We start from the raw sequence: 27,782 nt of genomic DNA, 5'->3' as shown, positions 1-27,782 counted from the left end.
AAAGCACTGCATCATACATCAAATTTACAGCTGATGTTCCGGCCACAAGACACATATTTTGCTTAAAACATCACATTGTTCACAGATGGTGATAACAGGATTACAATTATGTTAATTAAAATGTCATATTCAAAGGCATTATGAATCTGTAATTTCATTGAATGAATAGCACATGTTATTTTACCCAGTTGTCCTCCATTGAAAAGTTATTTATCATTTCACCAAAGGTAATAATGAACAATTAAATATGATCAGATATGTGGCTGTTATGTCCCTGCAGGAGCAGGACTAGACTCATGTAGTGCTGATGATAGACAGAAAACATCCTCCCGGCCATATTGTAAATAAACCCTGTGTTACTGACTGTCAGGCTACTCTTTAATCCTCAACCAAAACATGTTGTCCATCAGAGATTAAATTAATCCCAATTCCCTATTTGTCATTTTCATTTCTATGTTCCACAGTTACAAGATGCACACACTGTTAGTATAAAGGGAACATTTTAGGGAGTTTTTTTGGATAAATACTTTTATTAGTGTATGTGGTATTGTATTCTATCTATAAGATATCTTTAAGAAAAATACTTTTGATTTAATAGTGTACTTTTTAGAATGTTGAGACTTTAGTACTTTCCTTATAATAAATGTATGATACAAGTTGGAAGTTTCTCTGCACTGCACAAATACATAGCCTATTAATGTCTTGACATTATAATAATATTGTCACTCGTAACAGGTTTTGATGTGTCGTTCTGGAAAACGAAAGTAAACTAGTTATTTAACTCGTCCTTCCTCTGTGTGTGTGTGCGTGTGCGTGTGTGTGTGTGTGTGTGTGTGTGGGTGTGGGTGTGGGTGCGTGCGCGTGTATATAGCGTGTATATTGCGTGTATAGTGTGTAGTGTGTGTTAGCTCCGCCCACAGCCTCTCTCCTCCGTGACGTAGCAAGCAGTATGTCGCCAATAGTGTCCAGTTGTAGAAATGGCAGCGCTGAGACAGGAGCATCGGTATGGGCTCTCCTGTGGCAAAATCAACAAAAACAACCCAAATCAAACTCTATATCACGTCAAACTCACTGACACTGCCATCAGGACCCTCGAAGGCTACCAGAACCTGAAGGTAAGAAAAAAGATCGGCTTGAACTTTGGAGCTAGTGTGTGTTTTTTCCAGCTATATTTTCTATTATCTAAATCGCCTCCCAACTCCGGGAACTGTAAGATCCCTGTTGTTTGGAAGCTCGTTCTTCCCTTTTACTAGGAAAAAAAGTAAAGTTTGAATAGTTGAGGTGGTCTTATCGAAAGAAGTTGGTGGTTGTTAATGTTGTTTTTGTGTTTGGCTGTTAGAGAAGGCTTAGCTGGATTTATTGTGATCATAACAGGCAATTCAATAGATCTGATGAATGACGGGATTTCATTAAATTCCCCCTTTAAACCCTGAGTGAAATGTGTTTTGTGCAGAAAAGGGCAGGGTATTTTCATTTCTGCTTGTTTACCAAAGCGTAATCTCCCTAAAAACCAAAAGGTATTAAAGTTCACGTATGACAGGCAGAGGTTTGTGATAATGCCCTGAGCTTTAAAACCTTTGTGTTGTCTCTGCTTTCTACACATACATTACATGTGAAATTCATTATTTAGATTTAGGGCGAACACATTATTGTCAGTCATTAGATGTTTTTTTCTAAAGGCAGATTTTGTCTTGCTTGTTTCGCTCTCGGGAATAAATTAATGAACAAGCTATCAAGCTAATTATTCGACTACTCTGAATCAGGAGACTGTTTTATTGCTTTTATGGTCCATTAGATTAGACCGAGTTAATTTAGTCTATCCAAATGGTGTCTCCCAGAGCAAGGCTTGATAAGTTAGTCCCACAGTTAGGACAGTGGCTCATTTGCTGAGGATTTTTTTTGTTGGGTTGCAAGTGGGGAGGAGGGAGGTCAAAACAAATAAGTGTGTGGCCAGGAATAGACCTGGTCTCAGCTGTATAGTCTGCATTGGGCTCGACGAGTTGTCGCTGGGGTCTTGTGTGTTATTGTTTTTTTGCTCGCCCAGCTGAGTAAAGCAGAGTAAACTCCAGATCTCACACAGCCTGACAGCCTCCTCCAGGCCACCAGGCAGGAGAGGTTACTGCTAAACGTTTCCAAGTCAAAGACCATCCCATAACATACTGTTTTAGACCCCCACTGAGATGAAGGAGATGTGCTCAGGAAGCTCAACCTTAAAAGAGTTTCCTGTTTTCAGATGTGATTTGTGAATGAATTTCAATTTACTCTCATTTAAACAATACTTTTAAAAAGCTGAGTCTCAACTTAGATTTATACAATTTTATCAAAGCTGAGGATATTTCAAAACTCATTTTGAAGGGAAATGGGTTCAATAATATCCTTGCAGATTTAGAAAAACAACAAATATATACATTACATGCAGTGGCGGTTCTAGACCAATTTGACTGGGGGGCCAGTTATTTTCTGAGGGGGGCACAATAAATGCAGGCCGAAAAAGAGAACTAGACAGTATGAAGTAATCGTGCATAAGAAAACAATTCAATACAGTTATTGGTATTTGTTTCAGTACACTTGTTTATTTCAGATAGATCTTATAGTTATTACTGTTAGCTTCAGCTTAAGTTATAGTGCAATGTTTGCACTAACACCATATTTATATAAAAATAAAGGCAATGAACAGTTACATCTCTACTTTACATAAGGGTGTCTGCACAATCTCACATTACAGCAACAAAATCCTGCAAACCGAGTACCAGAAAATATACATTTAAAAAAAAAAAAAAAACTTTTCATTGTTAGGGGGGCCACAGGGGGGTCAGAGGTCAGTGTTAGGGGGGCACTGCCCCCCCCCCCCCCCCCTAGAACCGCCCCTGATTACATGTCATTTATACTAAGATATACTAAGATAAGTTGGAAGCAGTGCATTTTGGGCACTTTTGCTTAGTAAATTGCCATAAGATTAATCAATGTCTACCGAATCCTGTAATTCATTAAACTGTATCTCATACAACACACTTTATAAAGGGTTTATTATTGTAAAGCTCCATTACACAACTTTGGGTTGCCAGGTTGTGAAAATCCTTTTCGCCCAAATGCTTTGTATCCATTTTGTAAACATGCAGTTATAAATGGCAACAAGAACTCATGGGTCTCTCACTCTCCAACAAGCTATCACGTAGGCATTTATAAATAAGTTATTAATACATTAATTGGGATCAAATGCTGCAGACGGATGAGGATCAACACCATGCAAAGGGATTTTTCACCAGAAACCTATATGTAAATTATTATCTGTGGCTAAACACTAATCAATCAATTACATTAAAATAGCTTTATTGGCATGACCATAATGACATACAATATGGCCAAATACTTGTATATGTGCCATATAAGTGGTATAAGTGGTAACAATGGATTTGCTAATCCAAAAATATTAATAGATTATTGTCATATTTGAAATCATCATTATCAAAAACGAGCTTCTTTATTTTCACTTGTGATAAACCATCTGATTTTTCCCAGGGCCTTGTTGTCACAAACAGTATGTGCTTTAATATTTATTATTTCATTCAATATTAAACGCTAACGGGTGATGAAAAAAATCACAACAATACTCTTCAATAGGGAAGAGATCTCCCAAAACCATAAATAATAAATTGAGAGTGCTGTCAATCACAGGCACAGCTGTACTTGGCAGATAATTGTCTCCATCTATTAACTATGTATCATGTAGCCTCAAAGGCAGATTCTTTTTTATTTCAATATTTCCTTATCAGTCGGGGGGGAAATATACAATATGATGTTCTGGTGCTTGGTTCACCATGGTCTTGGAGATCAGTACAGTTATAAACCAAAGGAAGAAGGGCTTATAACAAGTTAAATATTTAAAAAAAAAAAATATATATATATATATATATATATATATATATATATAAATGGAGATTTTTTTTTAATTTGTGATTTGTAAAAAAATAAATAAAAAGGAACAAACATGCTCAGCAACTGACTAACACAAGCAAAATTCCTGTCGGCTATAGATTGCTTTATCACAAACAGTCCCCTGACGATTTGGGAACCAGAAACCTATGAATTGTACATTTAATGATATTTAAATATGGCTGCAATTCATCAGTGTAAACCCGGATTGGAAATGTGAATTTTAGCAATGTTTTGGCATTTATTGAGGAAAGTTTACCAAGTTTCATCTCATCAAGCAAGGCTGCTGTTATCTAGAACAATCCACCATGCAAAGCTTAAACAATGGCGATATATTTTCACTCATAGTGTATGAACTGTCCATTACATTTGACTTAATTCCGAAATCACTGACCAGTTTCTTCTCTCTCCTCCCCCCCCCCCCCTCAGGCATCACTACCAAGTCAGCCGGCGATTTGCTTCAAGGGGAGCCAAGGGGTAAGATGTTTTGCATGTTCTCCTAATGCCTCAGAAATTGAATGCTCTAATTGGTTCTGTTTGCTGTTGAACGCACTTATGACAGTTCCTCTGCACATCTTATTTGATTATTAAGCACTCGCATGCATCAATGGAGAGGTCAAAAACCCTCTCACTGAAATGGCAATCATGGATTTTGTTGGCTTGGACTTTTCTTTTTCTTAAAACCAAAAGATGCAGTGATCAACGTTGATATTGTGGCTACTTTTAATGCAATAGAGCCCAAAGTGTGATAGAAAGGTCTATTAATTTTCTCACTTGTACCATGGTGTATTAAATATCAAAGACAAAGTACATAATCTACCAAAATACTTGTCACTGAGAGCACGAGGGCATTCCTGTATAGCGTATGTAAAGAAAGATGCCTGTGTCCTTCCAGATTAGCCGGGCCACTATTACACCCACCCCAGCTCTGCCTGCTAGGCTACTACACATTTACCACACAATCGGCCCTGTCTAAAAGGAGCTGGTCTAATCCCCACAAGAGCCGATTGCATTGACGAAAGTGACTTTGCTCTGTACACAAATGCCAGCCCTGTGTGCTCACATAGACCCTGGAAGCCCTAAGACAGGGTACGCTATACCCCCAGGCTGCTAGCCAGGTTACTGGGTCAGGCTCGCAACTGGGGAGGCTTTGTTTGGGGAGGGTGAAGAGGTAGGGGGGGGGGGTTGGCGAACCCCAGGGAGCCCCCATGCCTCCGTGCCTGTTGTCTCCGTGCAGACATGAGAGATATGAAATACAGGAATGATACATGAGCGGTGGAATTTTTTGCGAGGCAGGATGCAAAATGTGTCTCAAACAAAAATAATATTATGTAAACATGTAATGAAACATCTGTAAAATGAGCGGCAGATTAACCTGCTCATAAGAGTCTTTCTGTGAAGAAATGTTAAGTGAGGGCAATTTAAGTGTGCTTTAATCACTGAATAGGATTTGGTGATTATATCTTGGTTGGCACATTACATATTCAAATTGCTTTGCGGAATTCAAGCACGGGCTCCCTCCCCCCCTGACAATAGTCCCAGAGCTGGACGATTGGGCATTAATGAGGTAGCTGCAACCATTGGTGATGGGGGAGGCTAGATTAAGCCGTTAGTGGGGGGAGGATGTTGGTGAACATGGCAGTCTGGCATACGACAGACCGAGAAGATCACCAGTATCTGTGTCTCCACATTGGAGATTTACAGCATCACAGATGTTGCCACTTTTTAGTTGATGGATACGTGTTTGCCCGAGATCATCCCTTCCCAAAAAGCAGCATGAGCTTCTAGAGGTCATGTGTAGGGAGTGAGGAGGCTTGTGTCCACTGACAGTTGCCAGCTGTAGAGCTCCATCACAGAAGCCACGACTGCTCCTCTCTGATCTTTGTCCTCGCTGGCTCATGTCACATTTCCTGTAAAGGGCACTTCCTGGGCCACAAAAACCAGAGGAATTCTTCAAATCACTGTCGTGGCTTCACTCCAGGGCTCAGTGGTATCAGGGCCATGGCTCCTATCGAGAAATAGCACGCTGAGGTTTTTCGGCTGCCTTTCTCTCCGACCCTGCGGCATTTAGCCTTTCTGTTGTACATTTTCTGCCAAGCTTGTTATCATGCGATGAAAGACACAGGCTCACAGATGCCTCTGAATCTAGTGTTCAAGGCAACTTTGAAACTAACAAGTTTCAATCAAAACATGTGCTATTTTTACTCACTTGAATGAAGTATAAACAGACGTAAAAAAAAATGGATGATATTGGAGGAAAGTGAACCAAATGGGTTTGATCAATAAATAATAAATAATAAATATAAACTGAAACAAATCCTAAGAAACAGGAAGAGTAGAGAGATCATCTTTTTTTAACATTACATAAAATGTGGATACTTTGAAATCACCAGGGATTAAGGAATATATTCAGAGCTGGTCTGGGTTCCCATGGCCAGGAATTTCACATCCTAGTGCTTATTTTCCTTCAGGGCTGGCAACGCCGCCTGCTTGTTGGCATGATCTATCCATTTAGAAAAAAATGAAGCTTGTGTTACTTTCCGATTTATTAGATCAAGGCTGTAGGGGTGAATGAAGTATGTTTTATCCATTGTTATTTCTTAAAATAACATTCTTCACATACTTCTATTCCTTGATTTCCCCCCTCATACCTCTGTATTGGTGAATAAGCACTGCATCTCAGCATTAAGTGGTTCTGTAGTATTCTGTTCTACTGAACGTATCTTTTATACGTGTTATATTGCCGTAGTAAACATGGACATTACATTTGAATACACTGTGTTGTGCTGTGTCAGATGTGACAACGGTTTAATTTCTTCCTCAGTTCATAAATGTTGAAATGCAGTTGCCTAGGTAATTGTTTTCTTTTTATGGCCCTGTCTGCATTTATGTGCACAGCTGTCACACAAAGGCAGTTGTGTTGGGATGAGGGGAATGTAGAGGTACTTTAAAATATATTCTCATGACGACTGTGTGTGAAGGCTGAGCTTCCCCTGGGCTCCCTCCCGCCGGCCCTCTTGATTATTTTGCCATTTCACCCCATGCCTTGGCTGAGTCCTTGGGAGACATCAGGGCCTCTATCTCACACACGGCTGCTCTGACTCTACCCCCCGCCACCACGCCGCTTTGCTTCGCCTCCCGCTCGCACTGCAAACAAGCTTTTGCAGTGTGCAAGTGTGTATGTGTCCATGCACACATGATTTTTTCTCCTTTTTTTTTTTCCTGGAAGCTAATTAGAATAACAATAACAGGAATGCGGTTTGAGAGCCGTCTTCTCCCAGTGGCATAGCAGTGAGAGGGAGAGTTGTCCCACGTGTTTCTGAAAGGGCACACGCCGCTCTATTCATCCAGATGTGTTAAGCGAGGCAAAAGTCTCTGTGTTCTCCGCTCGTCTGAGACCCAATGTGTTTACGCAGGGCTAGTTGGCTTTAGGATCTTTGGATCATACAGTATATTTTGGGAACAAGCCCCATGAGATCCTGCAGTTAAAGAGGACTTCTCTTTAGTTAGCTCCTCTGTCATTATTGTGTTCTTTGCTTCAAACAAGGGATTTCGAAGGATGCCATGGTGACTGTGGCAGTGTTTTAGTTGTATATTTTAGGGTTTTGAGAATGCTGTAAAAGAAATGAATAGCACAAACTGGGCAGGCAGTGTGACTAAAGATGGCAACATGCAAGTGTAATAAAATATATAGATTGATACTTGCCAGAATTAGAAACAGAGTGAAACACACACAGAGTTTTGTGTTTTTGCTATTTGTTTACATTCCCATTCTGAAACCATTAGTTGTCGTCGTCACCCTGGGAAACTGGAAATAGCAACAAGGAAAACTCACAATAACAACACAGGCTGCTTTAAAAAAATTTAGCTGAGGGAATATGCCAATTTAAAGACTGTTTTATTTGTTTTTAAGTAATAGGCTGCATATCCCAGAACTCAGCAAGCAAACTCTTCAAAGATTCAATGTGGACAGTCATACAATATAAGCATTGACATCTAATCAAAGGCTATAAATGAGATGCTGTTTGTGAGTAAACGCAGCAGACTGATATTTTAGATTGATGATAAATGTTTGGGCTCTAGAGCTGTGTGCTCATTTACCCCAAGGTCTTGTTTGGTATCCGTAAAAAGGTGGAAAAGATGACTAAATATAATGCTTATTATGCTGTGTGTAATTTATTGCAGTATGGTGCTCCACTACATTTTACAGTCAGTTGTCTTGTTAGTTGCGTTCTTGAAAAGCATCCATAGTTTTATAAGCAAAACATTCAAATGATTTCAACATAAAAAAAAAACTAAGCCTTCATTTCTTAAACATCTAAACAGGTTCAAACCATTTATAAAAAAAAAAAATGGTATATGTATTTTAAATAAATGTAGGATTATTATAATAAAGTTACCATTCAAATCACTTATAAGTGTTACGGCCCCTACACACGGCGGCGTGCGTTGCCGCTTCAACGCTTCTGCCCATTCACTTTGAATGGGGTGACGTCACGATTGGCCGAACTGCATTGTGGGAGCAAAGCGTAGCTTCTCTCGCGGTGCTCGCTGCAAAAGTAGAGCAATGTTCTACTTTTGCCGCCTCGACGGAGGCGTCAGCCAATCAAATCCCGCGTATGCAAATCTGACAGTACAAGCACTAGCCAATCAAACTGCGTGTATGTTGGGAGAGCCAGACCGCAGTTATTTCCCATATGTCAAAAAATGGAGGAGAAAATGATCGTGGCGGTAGGGAATCACCCGGTACTCTATGACCAGTCCCTCTTTACATACAGGGATACAAACCGGAGGAGCCAGGCATGGGGGGAGGTGGCAGAGACAGTGGGTGAAACTGTTTTCGCTTGTTTGGGGAGTTTATATCCAGTGTACTTCGTTTGAATGGACAGCTAGCAAGCAGAGACAGTATATTTAGCCAGCATGGATGTAGCATGAATGCTTTGCTTTGTATGTCCGGGGCGGGACATTCATGTGATTGGTTGTTGGTCGCGTTTCTCGCGTTGACTCCCCAAGCTCAAGACACGCCCACTGCCAAGCGGCAACGCACACCGCCGTGTGTAGGGGCCGTTACGGTACGTCCACACAGCATACAAACCGGAGGAACCAGGCATGGAGGAAGGTGGCAGAGACAGTGGGTGAAACTGGTAGGTTTTCGCCTGTTTGGGGAGTTTATATATATATATATATATATATTGCTCGCATAAAATCCCCGGGGTTTTTTGCTTTGTATGTCGGGGGCGGGAGATTCATGTGATTGGTTGTTGGTCGCATTGCTCGCAAAAAATCCCCAAGCTGTCAGACACGCCCAGCTCCAAGATTTTAAAGATTTTTGAAAAGCTGCTGTGTGGACGTACCGTTATGATCCTACTGTGCAAAGCTGGTGGTTACTAAGCATCTAATAAGTCTCTGGTAATGTAAAAAGAAAAAAAAGTTGACAATAAGGAAATGTTTCATACAGTGTCATAGGAACTGCCCTCTAAGGAATCACAAATATTTTGTTCTTGGTTTAAAATATGTGGCATAACAGGATATGAGCAGAACAAACATTGCAAGTAAGCATGGGCAATGTTTTTGTTTACAGTCGTAAGGAAGCTTAACTCCAAAGGCTTGAAACCAACACCAGAGAGCTATTGTTTAACCCAAAGACACAGAATTCAAGCTGGTTTATATAATCCTTATTAGTTTTTGTCCGAGGTTACACACAACATAAAAAGGATTGTCTTATCCAACACACAAAGCAAACAATGCCTACAAATCAACAAGGAAGCTTGAACGTTTTCAAATGCTTTTTCATAAGCAATATGGGATACTATTTAACTCATAAAGTTTATCATTTGAAACCAAACACATATCTGTTCTTACTATTGTATTAGAGATTGATAGCTTGTGTGCATTATGTGGCTCACCTCTTCAATCCACGCAACCTGATTTTACACACAACACCTCAGTGCATGTTTTGGATTTCCCCCTGTTTATCCAAGTTTCCCTGCAAGTTAATCAGTTTTGAACATACTTTCCAACGCACAATCTGTGAATTGTTAAAGGATTACAGACTGCCTGCCTGCATGGAGAGAAAAGTCCGGTAATGGGAGTATAGCACTACATGTGGTTTGGGAGATTGCTCCGGTGAAACAGGCTATGAATCAACAAGGGAAAAACCGTACTGTTGTCAGTGCATCTGAGGCCCTAATAACCAGTGTGTTAAGGGAATTAGAAAATTCCCAAACACTGTCACCATCCAATGCAAATTAGACAAGGTTTAGACGGGGGAATCCATATAGAGGGAAAACATGTCGCAACGCATTGTGAACAGAGGAAACTGCCTTACACCTAACATGGGCTTTAAAAAAAACCTCCATCCCTCTGTGTATAAAGAGAAAGGCACCTACAGTAAGGAGGGTTGGGGGTGTCGGGGGAGGGGAGATGGAGAGTGTTCGTTGAGGTTGACAGATTAGCACCAGCCTCTTGGAAAAATACTGATTCTGCTTGGCATAACAGGCAGTACCTTGGGGGATGCTCGACAGTTGCCCATCCCCATATCCCCTCACTAACTCCCGTCAGTCCCCACCCCCCTTCTTTTGCTTTCCTGTCTCTACCAACCCCCCTCTATGAATAGATCCTCGAGCACAGGAACCACCACTTCCATTCAGGCTCAATGAAAGCATGATTTAGACTACAAGAGGTGATGCCACATGTTTTTAACAAATCTGAGTCACAGTGCAATTGTTGATTAAACTGTATAAAGCTTGGGGACAGTAAATAAGAGTAATGAGTGGGACCCCCTTCTCTGGGACAGTGTACTTGCTTCTCTGAATGTGACACTTAAACAGGGCTGACAGTTTATTGTTTTACTCTGTCAATGCATCACTTGTGGAGTCTATATGATATATGATCTATATAACATTTTGCACTAACAAATGAAAGAGGAACAAATACACTAGCTGCAGCCAGTATCCATCCCCCTCTTCTTTGCTGATTTTCTCGTCACATTCCTAAAGGAAGACTATTTAGGACCATCCCTCATGCACTGGCTCTACTGGGAGCCACCGACACCCACCTTCACCCCCCTCCCCTTCCACCATACACACCCCAAACCCCCAATCCCTCCCTTTACCCTCAACAACACACAGCCACACGTCCCCGCTGTTCATGAATAATCCAGGCGGCCCGACAGGCCATTGCACTCAGCTTTGTGGGGGAAGAAGCTAGAACAAAAGACGGGCAGCTCACAGAGCAGCTATGGCTGAGTAGGCTCAGATGAGAAGACAATGGTAACTAGTGTCAGTACAGACAGGGGCAGGAGGCAAAGACTTCAGAGTAAATCACATATCCAGGCGCCGGATCTCAGTATTGCCATGCCAAATCCATTGCTTTCGTCTGCAGAGCAAAGACAGAGAGAGAACTATCCTCTCATCTTTCCCTGCAGATGTTTGGCCTGCAGAATCACAGGACTGGAGGGGGAGGAGATCCCTTCAGTAAAGCTTTTTTTGCTTCCTCAACAAATGGCAGGGTTAAGATCTCCGTTTAACCTCATCAAAGATGAGCAGTTTAAACATGCTCGGGATTTAAAGATGAAGTTTTACAAGGACATCACGACGGTGTCCTTTGTCCTTGTTCAACTGCTGAGCCCCCTGCCAAGAGTTTCTGTTCCAGTCCAGTTCACACCTTACAACAGCTTGAAAGTATTTGACATCTCCAAACACACAGACCCTGGAGTAGCAGATGTGGCTGGCCGAGGCCACAGAGGCAGTTATTGTATCAGCCTGTACGCCCCATGGGGGGCTGCACTGACAAGGTGCTAAGGATTGCCGTTCTGAAGCCATTTGGTTACTCTGACTGTAACTACCCAACGGCTAAACCTGACTCATACCAAAATACTGCACACAGCTCTTTTTTATAAAGCTGTTTAATTGTATTTAACTGACACATGTTAATAGTACACTCTGATGACAATAATACCCCATTAAGCTTTTCTATGATCCCTATCCTCATATTAATGGAATCACACAAATATAATTAGAATTATGGAGCATTAGCAAATTAATTATTTTCCTGATCCTGAGATGGACAAATAATGCTTATTTAATAGCTATCTCCATAATTACTAAGAATTCTCACAGAGGAAATAGCAATACAAATGTTACATCAGGAAATCATTTGAATGAAAACATTACTATCTTAAGTGCATTTTAATAGTTACAGTGGCATATTTAAAAAAACCACATTTGTTTTTTATAGTTGTATATATATAGTTTTATATCTGAGTCAAAATAAAGGGTCATTAGTAGCTTTCAGCTTATTCATCAGAATCATAATTCCTTTATTCGCCCCACAGAGGGGAAGTTTACATTGTTACAACAGTATAGATAGGTATCATAGATAGATATTCATCATGGGATTAATCTCCTTTGGAGACCCATATACCACAACATGATGCCCGTCTGCAGGATATGTGTGCCATTCAATCAAAGCAGCAGACCTAATATTAAATGTAAGCATAACATTAGTTGCTCTATGAACCACTCAGCTAAGCCGAATGAAATGTGGTTTGATTATTGTGTTTGATGGCTGTAAATACATGACTCATAGTCCCTGCTATGTGAATATTGAAGCTATTCTATGCACTGACATCTCTAAAAACTCTTCTGTTTGTGCTTATTTTTGACTTATTTACATATATTTAAATTAAGGATTGTTAATCTGTGCCTTTGTTTACATTTGAGTTTGTCCATTGTGATTCATAAAAAGTGTAACTAATATTAGACTGTCTCTGTGGACAACTACATATTTGACCTGACTCCCTGCATTTGCCCTGAGGGAGTCTGAGGCTTCCTCAGCTCGAAAACAGAAAAAACAACCACATAAACATACATGCATACACACACATTCACAGCCTCAGGGGATCAGTCCAAAGCTCCATATGGGGATGTCTATGACTCAGCGTCTCTACGTAAATTAACACCTACTAGTTGACTGACTGCTTTTTCAGGATCACCGACGTACAGCTGAGTTTTGTTATTGGTGTGCAGTGAAAATGTCAAATGTCAACTACTGACCAGGTAACATAAGTGAATATGGTATTTCCTGAAGTGATAATACAGATTACGAACAGTGGAGTCAGAAGCAGAGTAAGGACATCGTCTCCTACCATGGATACAATATATAATTAATATATATATATATATATATGATATATATATATATATTATATATGATATATATATATATATATCATATATATTATATATGATATATATATATATATATCATATATATATATATATATATCATATATAATATATATATATATATATCATATATATATAATATATATATATATATATCATATATATATATATATATCATATATATATCATATATATATATATATGAATTAATAAAACATTATGGGTTTGAACTTCAACTGTTTTCAACATTGAGTTCCGATTATTAACGTTAACCAATTATACTTAAAAAAACAAAGAACAATACATTTGTCTCTCTTACAAATGCCACATTTGAACTTATAAGCATTAAAACGCACCATAGCTCAATACAATACACTGAAGCTACAGATGTAACTACTTGGTATTGTACTGGATATTTGATGGCAATATCAATAATTGAGATAAATCTGATGATGGTTACTTGTATGTAATGGAGACACTGTTCCTTAATCACCCAAAACAACTACTGACATGTGTTCTTTGTTTCAGCAAACATATCAACAGCTAAGCTAATCTAATTGTTTTAGCTACTTTATATTTATCAGCTCTCTGCAAGAAAGTGAATACGTTTTTCTTTTGTCAACTATTTAATACTTCTGATTGTTGATTTTTGCTGAACTTTCAAGTATAGGGCCTTGTGTTTTTTAGCTGCAAATTTGTAAACCTGATGTTCAACAGACAGGCTCTTCTTTAAGAGTCAGAAACTGGGAACTAATGGGTTAACTGACATATGGTTATGTAGCATAGAAGGAAGCTGTGAATAAAACGGGGGCGACCTCTGAACAGTCTGACCTGACTGACATTGATTAGAATTTGAATGTGAAGTGTGCACGGTGGCATGGATGGGGGTGACAGGCAAATCTAATGCATGGCTGGAGGGGCTCATACTGCTGCCATCGATTGAAAGAGGGGACATGGTGGCACTATTACGATGCTAAATGTGCTCTCACCTCATCAAAGGCTAGCTTTTGTTTAGCAGGAATCTCAATTTATAACCAATTCAAATTCAGTTCTTCTGCATGCCCTTCTCTGCGTTAATTACCCTGTTTTAGTCACTTGTTGCTTCTAATTTTGGTCAAGGCACCTACTACTTTACTCACTTAAAGTAAAAGGTCCTGAGGACATGGCTTGCCTCATGTCCCTGCTGGCTTTGATGCTTTTTTGGTTGATCGTCCTTAATTAGCGTAAAACCCAATGTAGACGTATGTCAGACTCCGCTTTACCACTTCATGTGAACGGTCAGACATAAATGGGTCAGAATTAATGGTCAGCTGTGTGTCTCAAGTGTTCCCGGCCTTGTGGGCTGCTTTGCGTTTTTTGTTGACATGGGTGGGCTTGTGCACATGAAGCAAAGCTGGAGGCTATTGGGGGTTGGGTGAATGGCATGCGTTGGGTTTTAGAAGAGGAGGAGGGGTGTCGAGGAGAGGAGAGGAGCTGTTCATTGGCTCCGTGCTGCAAAAAAACTGCTTATGGCTTTGCTGCATGACTGGGCATTTGTGACAGCTATAGTCCTGCCTGCCACATCTGCTAGGGACACTGTGCTCTCAGCCAGTCAGCTTATAATCAATCACTTACGACGGATAACTAAAGAGGCAGCTTCAGGTCCATCTGACTAACGTTTGTTTTTCTGAGACCTCTTAAAGCGCCTGTGAGCTGTTGCAGCCATTTGAAATTAAGTATTACTCATTAGTAAGCACATATACATGCATGTAAAGGATGTTTGATAATCATTGGCTTTCTGTTGAATCTAGGACACTATCAACAAAAGTACTAAACTGTAAATGTACAGGCTGAAACACAGCTGCAGGCGCTGTATGAGAGAGCCTCTGCCAATTGTGTTTCAAAGAACATGTTACCTGTTGGTTAATGACTTCCTATGGTGAACTGTTCTTATTAGTGGAAGTAGGTTTTTGGGTCATTTTATGTAATAGGTTTCTAGACTCCAGCCTGCCGGCTTGGTTGTTGCTAGGGAGCCTCAGACAGTCTGTGACAGAGGAGGTTATCGCCACAGTGAAAAAGCTGTCCACTTTACTATTGTTGTGTGTTGCCTTTCAGACAGGCTCCTCCCATGAGTGGCTACAGGTCATCATCTCTGACCTAAGCGTGACAATGTAGCCCCTCTGAGAGGGAATTATTTAGGTCACATTTTAAAAACTACCAGTGAGATGACTAAAATGGGTTCAATAAAAGAAGCTGCTTTGTTGATTTTCAGGCTACATTTGAGATAAAACATGCATATTAGTTAACACATGACTCAAATAAGGATTATTTCTGTTTTTCATCTTGAAACACTCTAAACTAAGCTTCTATTGATTTGTATACTAATTATTTTATTTTTCTTACAGTATGTAAAGATCCCAGCGCCAACCCCTGAAGCTCCAGATGGATTCAGAGTTTTCTCGTTCTACCTTTCCAGTGACAGCAAAGACAAGCCTCAGTCCAGCTTTGACTGCATTCACCAGTATGTCTCAGGGTAAGCAGCACACATAACTCTTTCCACGGTCGACCACAAATGGAATTTGTAGTACATTTGGTGTCTGGGACTGCAGTGCCTTACCAAACACTGACTTCTCTCTTCAGTACTACAACAACAGACAGTACTACTGTCAGGCTATATTAAAACAACACTACAATAACACCTAAAGGCTGTCATACCACTACAGACCTAAGAAAGTGTGACCAGTAATTATTGAGAACAGAGCAGTAGTGTTTGCAGCTAAGCAATGTGAAAGGGTTGGTTAAATGCTTAGACTAGTGCTGTCAGACTTTAAACCTTTTTAACTGAACACAGTACTAGAATTTGCTAGCAGGCAAAAGTCACAGACCCGGTTACATATTTATATAGAATTTGTAAGCTTCAACTCTCCTCCACACAGGGAGGGCAGGGATCACCTGGAGGGCCAGGGTAGCATTCAGGACAAGATCACCGTTTGTGCCACAGACGACTCCTACCAGACGACCCGGGAGCGCATGTCTCAGGTGGAGAAGGACATCTGGAGCCGCTCAGCAATTGAGATCAAGCCAGGGCCAAGTAAGCTTTTGCCTATTCACTATATCAAAATGCTGGTGTAGCTCCCTGCCTCCGCTTTACATCGCAAGCCTTCAAGCAGGGATCAAGGACAGATCATTTGAGTTTTCATGTTCCCAGAAAGTTTCTGAACCATTGCTTCTAACCATTTTATCATGCTGATAATTGCCATATGGTGTGGAAGTTATCACATAATTGATCAAAGAGCTTCATTGCAATTATTCATGCGAGAGGGATGCCTCTCTGTCTTGTAATTTTCCTTTCATTTTGACCAGATTGCTCAGGCACTGTGCCAGCTTGCCTGCCAGCACCGTTAATGTGATTGAGTTTGCTAGAAGTATGCGTTAACAAGTCTCATGCTGATGAAGTTTTGCCTAAATTCTAATTACACTGACTCAAATTTTATTAATTTTCTTTTGATAAAATACTACTAAACATCATCTAAAGAGGAGTCCATGCTTAACCTCGAACAATTGGGTCCCTAACAGGCAGGATCTTCTACTGTCAATTAATTTCTCTTATCACTGCCTTCTCCTTGCTCGTGGTTTTAGACTCATTGTCGATTAAATTGAGCATGCTGCAACTTTATAAATGATCTAAACATGAAGCTTCATGACATTTACAGGTCCCATGGGGATTTAAATGTTTGTGTAGATCATATTTAATGAATAGAAACACACTGCAGACCAACACTAAAACATGCTGCTACGGTAATTGCTGTATCAGCCAGCTGTTGGAGGTGGTTCCTACACTTTACGTGCCATGCCTTGCTGCCCAAATTGTCTCTCAGAGGCTCTTACAAAATAAATGTAATTTGGCACATGCATGCATCAAATAAATGTTAGAAATGCATGAGAAATCTCTGTTAAAATATGCAGTTACAGCATTCCCCGATTTACTTGAACATGTCTTGCAAAGCACATAGCTTTCCATACTCCCGCGGAAAGCAGAGAGAGAAATCCATGGGTTTCGGATCACAGTATGTGCGATATGCAGTGGAGAGCACATAGTTGTTTCGTGGTGACTGACTGTCTTTTTATGGTACAGTAAAGCTATACTCATCAGACATTTTTTCCATATACCAACTCAAAATGACAGGTTACGGAGTAGAAAAATGTCCACTTAAGACGAGGATGTATGATTTAAAGTTCAGTTGCATTCGGGGAAAAGAGGGCACTGACAATAAGCAGTTAAAGTGTGTGCACACACCAGATGTCGGACAAGTTGTAAAAGTTCAAAGGAAAAATAAATATAAACTGAAAACAAATATATTTTGAAGCCATTCATTATATTTGTTATTCTCTATAATATTGATAACCTATTAAGAACAGTTGCTACTTTTAGTGTTTAGTCATTGCTTATAATTACGCCCACATAACTTAAGCGTGTTAGTTACCCTAAGTGAGATATCTCTGTCACCTCGAAGTGTCATAACAAGTTTCCTTGACAATCTTTACAACTTTTATCAAGCTGCTGTCATTTATTACCATCAAACAATGGTTCTTGTTGCTGCTTGTTTGAAATGTGGCAGTCCAGGTTTTTATTTCAGTGCATAAAGGATATTCACGTGAAATCTCTTTGACCTGGTTCCAGGTTGTTGTTGAAACAAGCCACTGCAAAGCTGTTGCATTTTGCAAAGTCGATTTAAAGTCACTTCATTTGAATCTTACACTTTGTAACACTCTGTAGAAATGACAGTTTACAATATACATTCCCTGTATACATATGAATAAATGATGGCATGCTGTCCCTGTGAAAGTGATGTTAGTCTTGACCTATAGCACCCTCCAAAGTATGGCTTAAGGTTGTAATGAGATTACAGTCTGCAGATATCTATAAGCACTGCCTGCCCAGGTTCAACTGCATTAGTATTGCAACAGGAAGAAAGGGCCTCTCTGTGTTACTTGCTTTAGATCCCATGCTCTTCTGTTTACCCAGTACTAGGCTAACCCTAGTGCAACCCCTTTCACCGTTTTCCTCTCGCAACAACATTACCCTTCCCAGAAGAAAAAAAAGGAAAGTGCATAAGCACAGCCCCGTGCTCAAGGTATTTATGAAGGTATCTGTAGCCTGGGCATGAGGCAGATTGCCTGACAATAGAGAGATATAATAAAAGATTAAGGCCTTTCTTTCAAAATAAGGGTGTGATTTGTATAAATGGCCTGAGGATTGGATTCGGAATGATATGTTGGCTGCTTGGACAGGATACAGTGAGCATATTTGAATACTGTTATCAGATCAGTTACAATCTCTTTGGTCTTCTCTAGTTTTTTGTATTGCAGTATAAGTACGGCCCTTCAAAACCAGCTTGAGATTACTGCTGGGATAACTTTTCGAACCAGAAGCGTGCCCTTATCATCCAAAATCTTGTGTTGAAATTGCTGTGTCCCTTTGTTTTGATCTCAGGTAAGTTTGTGAAGGTCCAGAGGAAGCAGGGTCTGGTATCAGGCTCAGATGGCAGCAACAAGCACTCCCCCAGCAACAAGAGGAGCCTGGTTCCCAGCCCTGTGGCACACCGGCCCTTGAGGGATCGCATCATTCATCTCCTGGCCTTAAAGCCCTACAGGAAACCTGAGCTGCTACTGTGGTTGGAGAGGGAGCGGGCCAGTCTAAAGGACAAGGCTGACCTGACCTCAATACTGGAGGAGGTGAGACATCTGTCACCTAGCCAAATAAACACAGTTGACGAATTATTTAACATACTCAGATGTAAAGTAAAAGATAATGTCAAAATGCTGTGTGATAATTACACATTAAGCTTTATTTAGTGTCAGTTAAAATCAGGTTAAGGATTAAAACTATAATCATAAATTAGTCCCTATCTTGCAACTTTGCTTATGATACAAATTAACGACCACAGCTCTGAAAAGGTGATGACAGTTAGTTTATTTCAGGCATATTTCCTGTGTTCACAATGTTTGAGTATCCCACTGCAATCATCAAGTGGAGACTGTACTGCTGCTGGTAGCTGTAATTAGGCTGTGCTTTAATTATCTTTAGAGGAGAAGATTGTGTTTTGACAGGAGAAGGGGTGGGGTGTCTCCAGCTGGGATCCGACTACTTTCAGAATTGAAAGTGGTTGGTTTGTCTAGATTTGTATCAGCAGGATTAGGTTGAATAAGGGCAGGGTTAAACTGTTTTCCGCGGAAACTGAGTAGCACTGAGTAGCAAACCGGTCTTTATTTAAATATAAAGTGGAGTCACAGCATTGAAGGTTAACACAGTTTGGTGTTTTTGTTACCTCAGCTTGCTTCTTTTTCTGTTGTACTCTGCTCTTTTCCTGTTGATTTATTTACATTGGGGTGTGTTTTTTTTCAGGTTGGCAAACTGAACCCTAAGGACCACAGCTATACTCTGAAGGATGAGCTCTACAGACATGTTCAGAGAGACTGGCCTGGATATGTAGAAGAGGAGAAGCAACTCATCCACAGGCTCCTGATCAAGTGGTAAGTTAGCCATAATACACAAAAATCTGTTGTTTTGTTTCCTTGAGCGAATTTGAAATGTGTAAGAAAATGTTCTGTTTTGGCTACTTGAAACAAACAAAACAATGGTTCAAGATTTGGAAAATACACCCCAGATGAGAAGATGTATATGTCAACGCTAATTATAAAGCTAATGACAACAGTCAATTAGCTTAGTTTAGAATTAAGATGCGAAACACCTGGCCTTGCTCTGCATGTAAGTAACACAATTAACATTTCAACACCTCTAAAACTCACTTATAAACAGATTATATATTGTTTCTTTAATATACACAAAAACCGAATGTTGGAGGTGCTGGTTGAAGATGTTGTTACCTTTTGGGCCAGGTTAGCACTTTCAATTTGTTTAGCTAAGCTAATAGCCTGCTGACAGTAGCCTTTCATTTACTCTATACACGAGAGTGGTATGCATATTATTTTCATAAAAATCTTAGCAAGAAAGAAGATGATGAAAACATTTCACAAAATAAACAGTCAAACTATTGCTATAAAGTTATTTTAGATGTTTAAAGACACGTTTGGATAAAAGACTTTGGGATGGACGCGTTTTGACAGTGCTGGCGTGACTACAGAAAGGACACTGAATTAATGTAGAAGTCTGCTGTGATCATGTTGAAGGGGGAGCTTCTAAATGACTACTTCTGTGCACTGATGAACCTCTAAGTGGACACATCAAAGCTGGGGAGAATATTCCCTGCACCCTGTTGCCAAATGGCATTAGCTGGGAAGGTTCAGAGCAGCAAGGCAGAGCTATTCAGGGTGAGCTTCTCCCCTTGTACGTTTCCTCCGCCAGCCAGTAAACACGCAGGCCATGTGCTTCATGAGTGTTTTGGAAAAAACTCAAGTCCTTTTGGCTGATTTCACAACCCCCTCTGTTCACCACCCCTGCTAAGTGTAAAAAGCTTACAATTGTAGTCATTAAATTGTTTGCCAAGTGTAATAGAACAGTGATAGCCTGTAAATAATGCAGACTCTAGTTTATTCATTTATTTGAGTATTCATGCCTTTTTTCTTTTGTAATATCATTCTTCAGCTCATGTTTAATTTCTCCAAACTCACACAAAAAAAAGGTTTCATGAACCCATATGGGGGAGTGACTTGTTTGAGGAAGGAGCTGTAGGAAGCAGATTAACAGAGAAGAGGGTTTGGTCCTCCAGAGGTTAAATCTGCTGCTATTGTTCTGCTCACTGGACTGTGTTTAGTCTTTGTGCTTGTCCCCTGTAGATTGCATCACTAGAGACACAAAACAAAACATACCACATTCAATTGAAAAAAAAAGCTTTGATAACATTCTAAAGATTGACAGTTTTGTAAAGTCAATAATTGTGTCTTCTGTGGAAAAGCTGCCACCACTGTCTGGAAAGCGTGTCATAACAAAAATGATAATTGCTCATCCACTCACTCATAAATCTACCAAAGTCAGCTTTATGACCTACATACTGCATCTTCCTGTTTAGCTTTACAGGCCATTTACCTCACAGTTACTGTCTGACTGAAGGTGCTGTGTTCTGAATCTCTCTTCAGGAAACTTCAGCCACTCCACAGTATCCAGTTGAAGAGCCCCCAGTCCAACCAGTCATTCCACAAAACTCCCGGGGACTCTCCTTCACATCTCAGCCCTGCCAAGAATCTCTCTGTGGTAATTATTCACCTTGAATTAATTATCTTGTGACGCTTCTGCTTTCTTATAAGACTGAAAATAGATAGGTAGATTCCTCTTTTGCAGATACACATTACTGGAAATATGACGACAATCTTATATCTTTGTGTTAATTTGTTATTTGCTTCAGTGTGAATATAGCTCTGACTGGAATATAAGGAGTTACACAAATTGTGCTTTTCCTATTGTGCAGTAAATATATAGCTAGTGCTCCTTAGCTTAATATGTGATGTGCTGCAGTATTTCTTGGGGATCAGATGTTTTAAACCAACAGAAACGTTGTGATGTTATTGGTCTTGGCCAATACATAGTCAAGTACCTCGTAGAATTGTCAAGTCACTTCTGTTTTGCATCGATTATACAAATTAAATTAAATGTTTTAGTTTGTGAGCCGTGTTTTCTGTGGAGAGATCAAGGCGAGCTTTTGGCTGTAGCTTCATATTTAGTTTGGCGAGAGGTGCCAATCTTCATCTTACTCTCTGCAAAATAAATGAAAAAACACACATTACAAAAGGTCAAACTACTCCTTTAAAGTTAATATCTAATCATGATACAGGCATGTTCGGATCACGTCATGCAATTTCCACTCTCATATCAATAAGAAAAAGCAAATGAATCAATATAATCTCTTTCTTCTCCTCTAGAAACGGCCGTTGCCCTCAGACCCATCCAACTTTCAGACTCCCAAAAAACAAAGACTGTTAGACCAGTGTCTGCCACTGCAGTCACCGTCTCACGGAGACTGCGTCACCAATGGGGCTCGCAGCTCCTCTAGTCATGGAAACTCTAGAGTACAGATCAAACTGGACTTCGACAAAACCAACAATCATCTCCAGGGGAGCCCAAATGGACTGCACTCACCGCACAAACTCAGCGGGTCATCTACTATTCCCAAACTGGAGAGGACAGAGCCAGCTCCCACTGTACCCAGCCCTAACCCGCCACACACTGACACGTCCATTTGCACTGACCAACCATTCACCAACGGCCAGCATAAAAAAAAGAAGTCCAAAAAGCACAAAGACAAAGAACGAGAGCGCTTAAAACCAGACTGGATTGAGACGAGTCCAGACCTGAAACATAACAGAGAAAATCTCAAAGGTAAACAACCATAAAACCAAACACTTCACTTTTATGTAACGTGTTCTCAAACTTCATGTATCATAAATCCGTTTTCTTTACTATTTGTTGGGGCCATGAAATAAACAGCTTTCATTTAGCAAAAAGGCAAAAAAAATCAGGTTTGAGTTATAGTTGGTGCTGCAGGCCCACAAGGAGCAATTCATATATTTTCATTTGAGAGAGCAGTGAGTGTTGTTAGTGCTCTAGCACTTTCTCTGCCCTGCTGTCCTCAGTCAGGCTCTAGTCTGTTGATGATTGACTGTGAAACAGCTGGGTGACCTACGGTCGAGCGAGTCAGCAGGCAGCATGCCTCCTACTCGAAGGCTGCTGACGTCACGGCTTGCCTTGGATCAGATCTCTTATCAGAGGGAGTGATACAATATTCCATCAGCCTTGATATGATAGGCACATTATCACATTTGCATTGGCAGATTGCTTTAACCTTTTTTTCAATGTGTGTGTGTGTGTGTGTGTGTGTGTGTGTGTGTGTGTGTGTGTGTGTGTGTGTGTGTGTGTGTGTGTGTGTGTGTGTGTGTGTGTGTGTGTGTGTGTGTGTGTGTGTTTGTTTTTCCTATCCACAGATCATGAGGGGGAGAGAACACCTGTCAATCGAACCTCCGCAGAGGAACTGCCTGAATATTTAATGTAAGATTCAAACACACACACCCTGACTGTGTTACATTTTCAAATCCCAGTTTCAGAAAGGATTAATGATTCAGGAATTCAATCCAAATATTTGCGTGATATCTCATATACGTTGTAAAATAATCTGTCATCACTCTAAGCCACTTAGAATACATACCCTAAAGAGTGAGGATAAGCTTTAAAACATTTTTAAAAAATACAGTGAATTGAACCACATGTCTAAATGAGCTGTCACAAAGCTTTAGTGAAGCAAACACACATGTTATGTCTTACATTTTTACATCTGGTCAACACATCATGCTGTTAAATCAGTGACGTGTCAGGCCTCTCACTCCACCGTTCTGCAGTGCCATCTACTGGAAGGAATTGGAAACAACTTAGTTTCAAAAGATCACTTCTGCTTTGAAATAACATCTGGTTTATTTTGCTTTTTCTCAGAAAATACAGTACCATAAAAGCACTGGAGCAGAGGCAGGAGTATAAGGACGACTTCTGTGCCGAGTACGATGAATACAGAGCTCTTCATGCCCGGATCGGGGCTATCACAGAGATGTTTGTTCAGTTGGGCTCAAAGATCAACACTCTCTCCCCGGGAACACAAGAGTACAAGGTACAGTCAGGACCAGGGGCCTTTTAAAAGCCCCGTTTCTGATCAAACACCAAAACAATAAACTGTTCAGATACATGGCATCCTAACACTCTTTCTTTTGTCATCCTTTCAGCTCATGGAGGACCAAATACTACAAAAGTACCGAAAGTATAAGAAAGTAAGAATAACTTACATTTTAATTTAATTTCATGTGACAGTTGTGACACACATGAACATCATTTTTTCTCATTTTCCATTTAAAATAGATATTTTAATTTTCCTATTTAAAAAAGATGTGATGTTAACATTGTATTGACTTTATCATTGAGGATGTGTATCATAGTTTGCCAATCCACTAAGAAGTTAGAACTTTTATTTTTAGATTAAATTGCCATAAATTCTACCCAACATTAATTGATCAAATACTGCTACTGAGGGTTAGCTAAATCAAATTGCAAAAACTCCAGCAAACTTCCCTGAAAAAACTAAGGACATGATAGATTTGTTTAAGAATACACGGATGTTCTAACATAAGGGCGATCACGTTGAATGTCCTTTACTGATGGCTCACTTTTTTCTTTATAGAAGTTTCCTGGGTACCGGGAAGAGAAGAAGCGATGCGAGTACCTCCATCAGAAACTGTCGCATATCAAAGGCCTGATCACAGATTATGACCGAGCGCAGGGACTCTCCTAGTCAGCGGCTTCTACCCTCAGCAGGGTTTAATATGACTGGACCAAAAGACTCCTAATGGAGCCAAAGACTGCCAGCTGGGACCCGGAGTCACTGAGACACTTTTCACTTTACTCCTTCGAGTATTTATGGGATCGAGGAGCAGGGTTTTTTCTAGAAAGTGGGCCGAGACCACCGACCCGTGATCAAATGTTGCCCTTTAACATTTTGGTTTTTAATTATGATTTTTGGCTGGATTCTGTTCTGCTGTATAATGGTCCAATGACGAAGTGTAAGCCAAATCCATTTTATCGGAAGTGCAAAGCAGATTTGATCCTTACTGCTTAATGTATTTTTATTTGTATTCCTTTATCTGCTCAGAACTTTAAAAAATGTGTTGATTTATTTAAAAAAAAAAAAGTATTACATTGATGGTACAATCAAACTTATGGGGAAACAAATGCTACTAAAGTCTTTATATTTATCATACAACAGGATTCCTTTTATTTGCTGTTTGCCAATAGAAAGTCAACACATTTAAGCACATCAGTTATTCATTAGTTACAGTAATAAGATCAGATAATAATAATAATAATAATAATAAGGTCACAACCATTTTCAATGTCTCTCCCTTGGAAGCCAATGCAAACAAAATCTTATCATTCATACAAAAATAAATTTCTGCAGGACTAAACTTGCAGAGGGTTTTCTCAATGCATCACTAAAATGAAAAGAAAATGAAATGTAAATATGGAGTTCCAAGTTCTTCAGGCTTTGATCTTGACTAATTTAACCATGTAGCTGCCAGCGTCCTGTGTCATTTCTAAGAAATGTTGGAATGCCAAACTACTCCTCCCAGTACCTGAACGCTGGTTTCAAGATAGTGTTTGTGCACATATGAGTGTCAACTTCACCCACATGTAGCCTACCACCAACTGCCTTTTCATTATCAACTCTCTCAAATCTTCTGGTTGTTGGTTTACTGATAAACACAGTACACCCAGTAATCATGCTTTATCTAAGCTGTAGATGAATGACTAAAAGCTCTATGAATCATAACTTTTCACTCTAAATGCAGTTTTAAAAGCGTACAGGGTATTTGATCTTGGTAATCGATCATGTTTGATTTACTATGATCTTGCTTTGGTTGAAGTATGGAGATTGGAAAAGAGATGCCTTTAAAATTTGGATAATGTAATTGTTAGTACACAGGTGGCACTGTCACTCGGTTCATACCACTTTGGTTCAGTTTGGGTGTAAGGAGCAGGCAGACCTCTAGAGGGTGCTAGCAGCGCTTTTAGACTCATTTTAGACTTTCTGGAATCATTCGTCCCAAGGCAGGATCATAAGAATACCCACAAACTTTATTTTTATTTCACGTTATGATTAGCTTTAGCCTGATGTAGGAAATTGATTTCAGATGCCAGTGTTATCTGGACATTTGGATTAATGTAGCCGTTCTCACAACTTTTGTCTTAATGATTGCTTAGCTAGTATTTGCCTTAACACGTACAGTATGTCAGACATTTCCAAAATGAGGACACCCCTGTTGGTTTACCCTGCACAGTTCAAAGCATTCTGAGACTTTTTCTTGTAAATGTATTTTAGTTTGAATGAACTTCAGTTACTGGATAGTTGTTACTGGATAGGTATTGTGTTATCTGTGTTCTTCTTGTTTTATTACCGTGTACGTCTAAATCATTTTCTGTTTCTATCAGATAATCATGAACTGTTAAGGAATTTAATTCACTCTCCAATCTTATCAAGTTCCACTTTCAAAAGAAATAATCATTGCAGAAATGTATACAAAATAATGTGCTTTCCTTTTCTTGATTTCTCAATGAAAATACTTCATAGGTTTATTGTCACATGTTAAGCAGTTATTTTGCATAAGGTAAATGTACGTTGTTATTTCTTTTACATTTGGTAGATTACTTCTGGTATCTTTGAAGGATTTGAGACTGGCAACAGTTGCTCTGTCTTGGCACATATGAACTTTTCCAAGAGAGGAATATTTATTAGCACTGACTATTGGAAAAATAAGAATTGTAAGCCCAGATTCTGAGCATTACATATCAAAGCAAAATATGCTGGATCTTAAAGTCCTGGTACACTGAAGTTTTATTTATTTTGGCTGTTTGGATCTATTCGAAAGACAAGACCACACAACGTTTAGTTAAATGTGCCACAAAGCTCTAATCAACAAGAGAAATTACCTGGTCAGTCAAACGTTTTTTCTTCTGGTATTGGATCTGCAAATCCATGAGACATTGTTGAATTGTACTAAAAGACAGGAGCACGATGCCAGTTCAGATATACAAAATGATGTTTAGGTTGTTTCACAGAATTTGTTGTTCAAAACAGAAAGGTACTGAATCAGTGTTTTAAAAAATGATGGTGAGATGGAACCATACAGAACACCATTCAGATGACCTTGAAAGTGATAATTCACAAAACAGATTCAAGTCAAGGGCTTCCCATCTACCACAAGAGTGGTATTGGTCAATTGCATAATACATATGAAATCAAACAATCTCAAAAGGCTAAACAGTATGAATTCAGTTATCCGTACCATTCATGTCAACATGTTGATTTTGGGAACCAGACCCTCGATGAATCTCAAGTGCTAACTGTGATGTGTTTTCTTTTTTGTAATACTGTAGCGGGAGCTAACTACTGATGGTGCCTTTCCATTCAAAGAGCAGAGCCACTCTGCATGTAACTTGTATTGGTATTCTGTAAAAAAAAAAAGGACCAGCAGTATTTAAACATCTGTAGTTTCACACTGGTGCCGCTGTTCAAAGTGCTTTGTTCCTTATCTTTAGATTAAGTTGGTATCAGATGCCTTGTAAAATCTTCTTAGTTTTTGGGCGCGGACATTTTTTCCAGATATGTAAATTCGGCGAAGGTTTTCCTGACACCAATTAAACTGCATTTTAGGTTAGCTGTTCAAAAGAATGTCCTGGATTTTGTTTGCATTTCTTTTTGCAGCCCCGCAAAGTATTTTAACAAATGTAATACTGGTGCATTGATTGGTTTGTTGGTCCTGGAAAACCAAGTCTTGTTGAAAATGTGAAATAGGACATTTCGCCTATTCTGAATCACTGCAATTGGTCTACCTGGAAGAACAAATTGTTTTTATTTATTGTTTTATATGCGTTTGTCCTTTTATGGAATCCAACTTTGCAGTTAGTTCATTGTTTTTCAGAGCAACACTCAAAGTATGGTGAAAGGGAAATGGAATATATTTTTGCAATTGTTGATGGTGGATACTTTATCCCAGTCATCCACTCGAGTAAAAAGCTTTCAGAAGAAGTGTATGTTTGTCTCAGTTCAAGCAACAAATAAAGCTCTTTTGAATTTAACAAAGTGTCATGTTTCCCCAAGAGGGCAGTGTTACTCAATGTGTGAGAAACTGAAC

General features: G+C 39.6%; 1 protein-coding gene across 1 annotated transcript; it reads left to right on the top strand.

Annotated features, from left to right (window-relative positions):
• The first annotated feature begins 887 nt into the window (after positions 1–887).
• LOC117447841 (RNA polymerase II elongation factor ELL) lies at positions 888–27,724 on the top strand. The gene is made up of 12 exons (XM_034084765.2): positions 888–1,115; positions 4,363–4,410; positions 15,506–15,633; positions 16,037–16,191; positions 18,595–18,836; positions 19,507–19,634; positions 21,198–21,312; positions 21,978–22,434; positions 23,037–23,100; positions 23,539–23,710; positions 23,823–23,867; positions 24,275–27,724. Exons 1-12 carry the CDS (start codon positions 978–980, stop codon positions 24,383–24,385), a joined length of 1,803 nt encoding a protein of 600 aa, XP_033940656.1. The 5' UTR covers positions 888–977; the 3' UTR covers positions 24,386–27,724.
• Positions 27,725–27,782: the final 58 nt, after the last annotated feature.

The sequence above is a fragment of the Pseudochaenichthys georgianus genome, chromosome 6, assembly GCF_902827115.2.
Source record: "Pseudochaenichthys georgianus chromosome 6, fPseGeo1.2, whole genome shotgun sequence".
Classification (NCBI taxonomy): Eukaryota; Metazoa; Chordata; class Actinopteri; order Perciformes; family Channichthyidae; genus Pseudochaenichthys; species Pseudochaenichthys georgianus.
Note: the sequence above shows the minus strand (reverse complement) of the source record. Positions and strands in the feature narration are given on the sequence as shown.

Coding starts and splice junctions, on each gene's coding strand:
- LOC117447841 (XM_034084765.2), top strand. CDS start 978: ATGGCAGCGCTGAGACAGGAGCATCGGTATGGGCTCTCCTGTGGCAAA. Junction 18,837..19,506: donor TGACCTCAATACTGGAGGAG/GTGAGACATCTG, acceptor GTTTTTTTTCAG/GTTGGCAAACTGAACCCTAA. Junction 23,711..23,822: donor CGGGAACACAAGAGTACAAG/GTACAGTCAGGA, acceptor TCATCCTTTCAG/CTCATGGAGGACCAAATACT.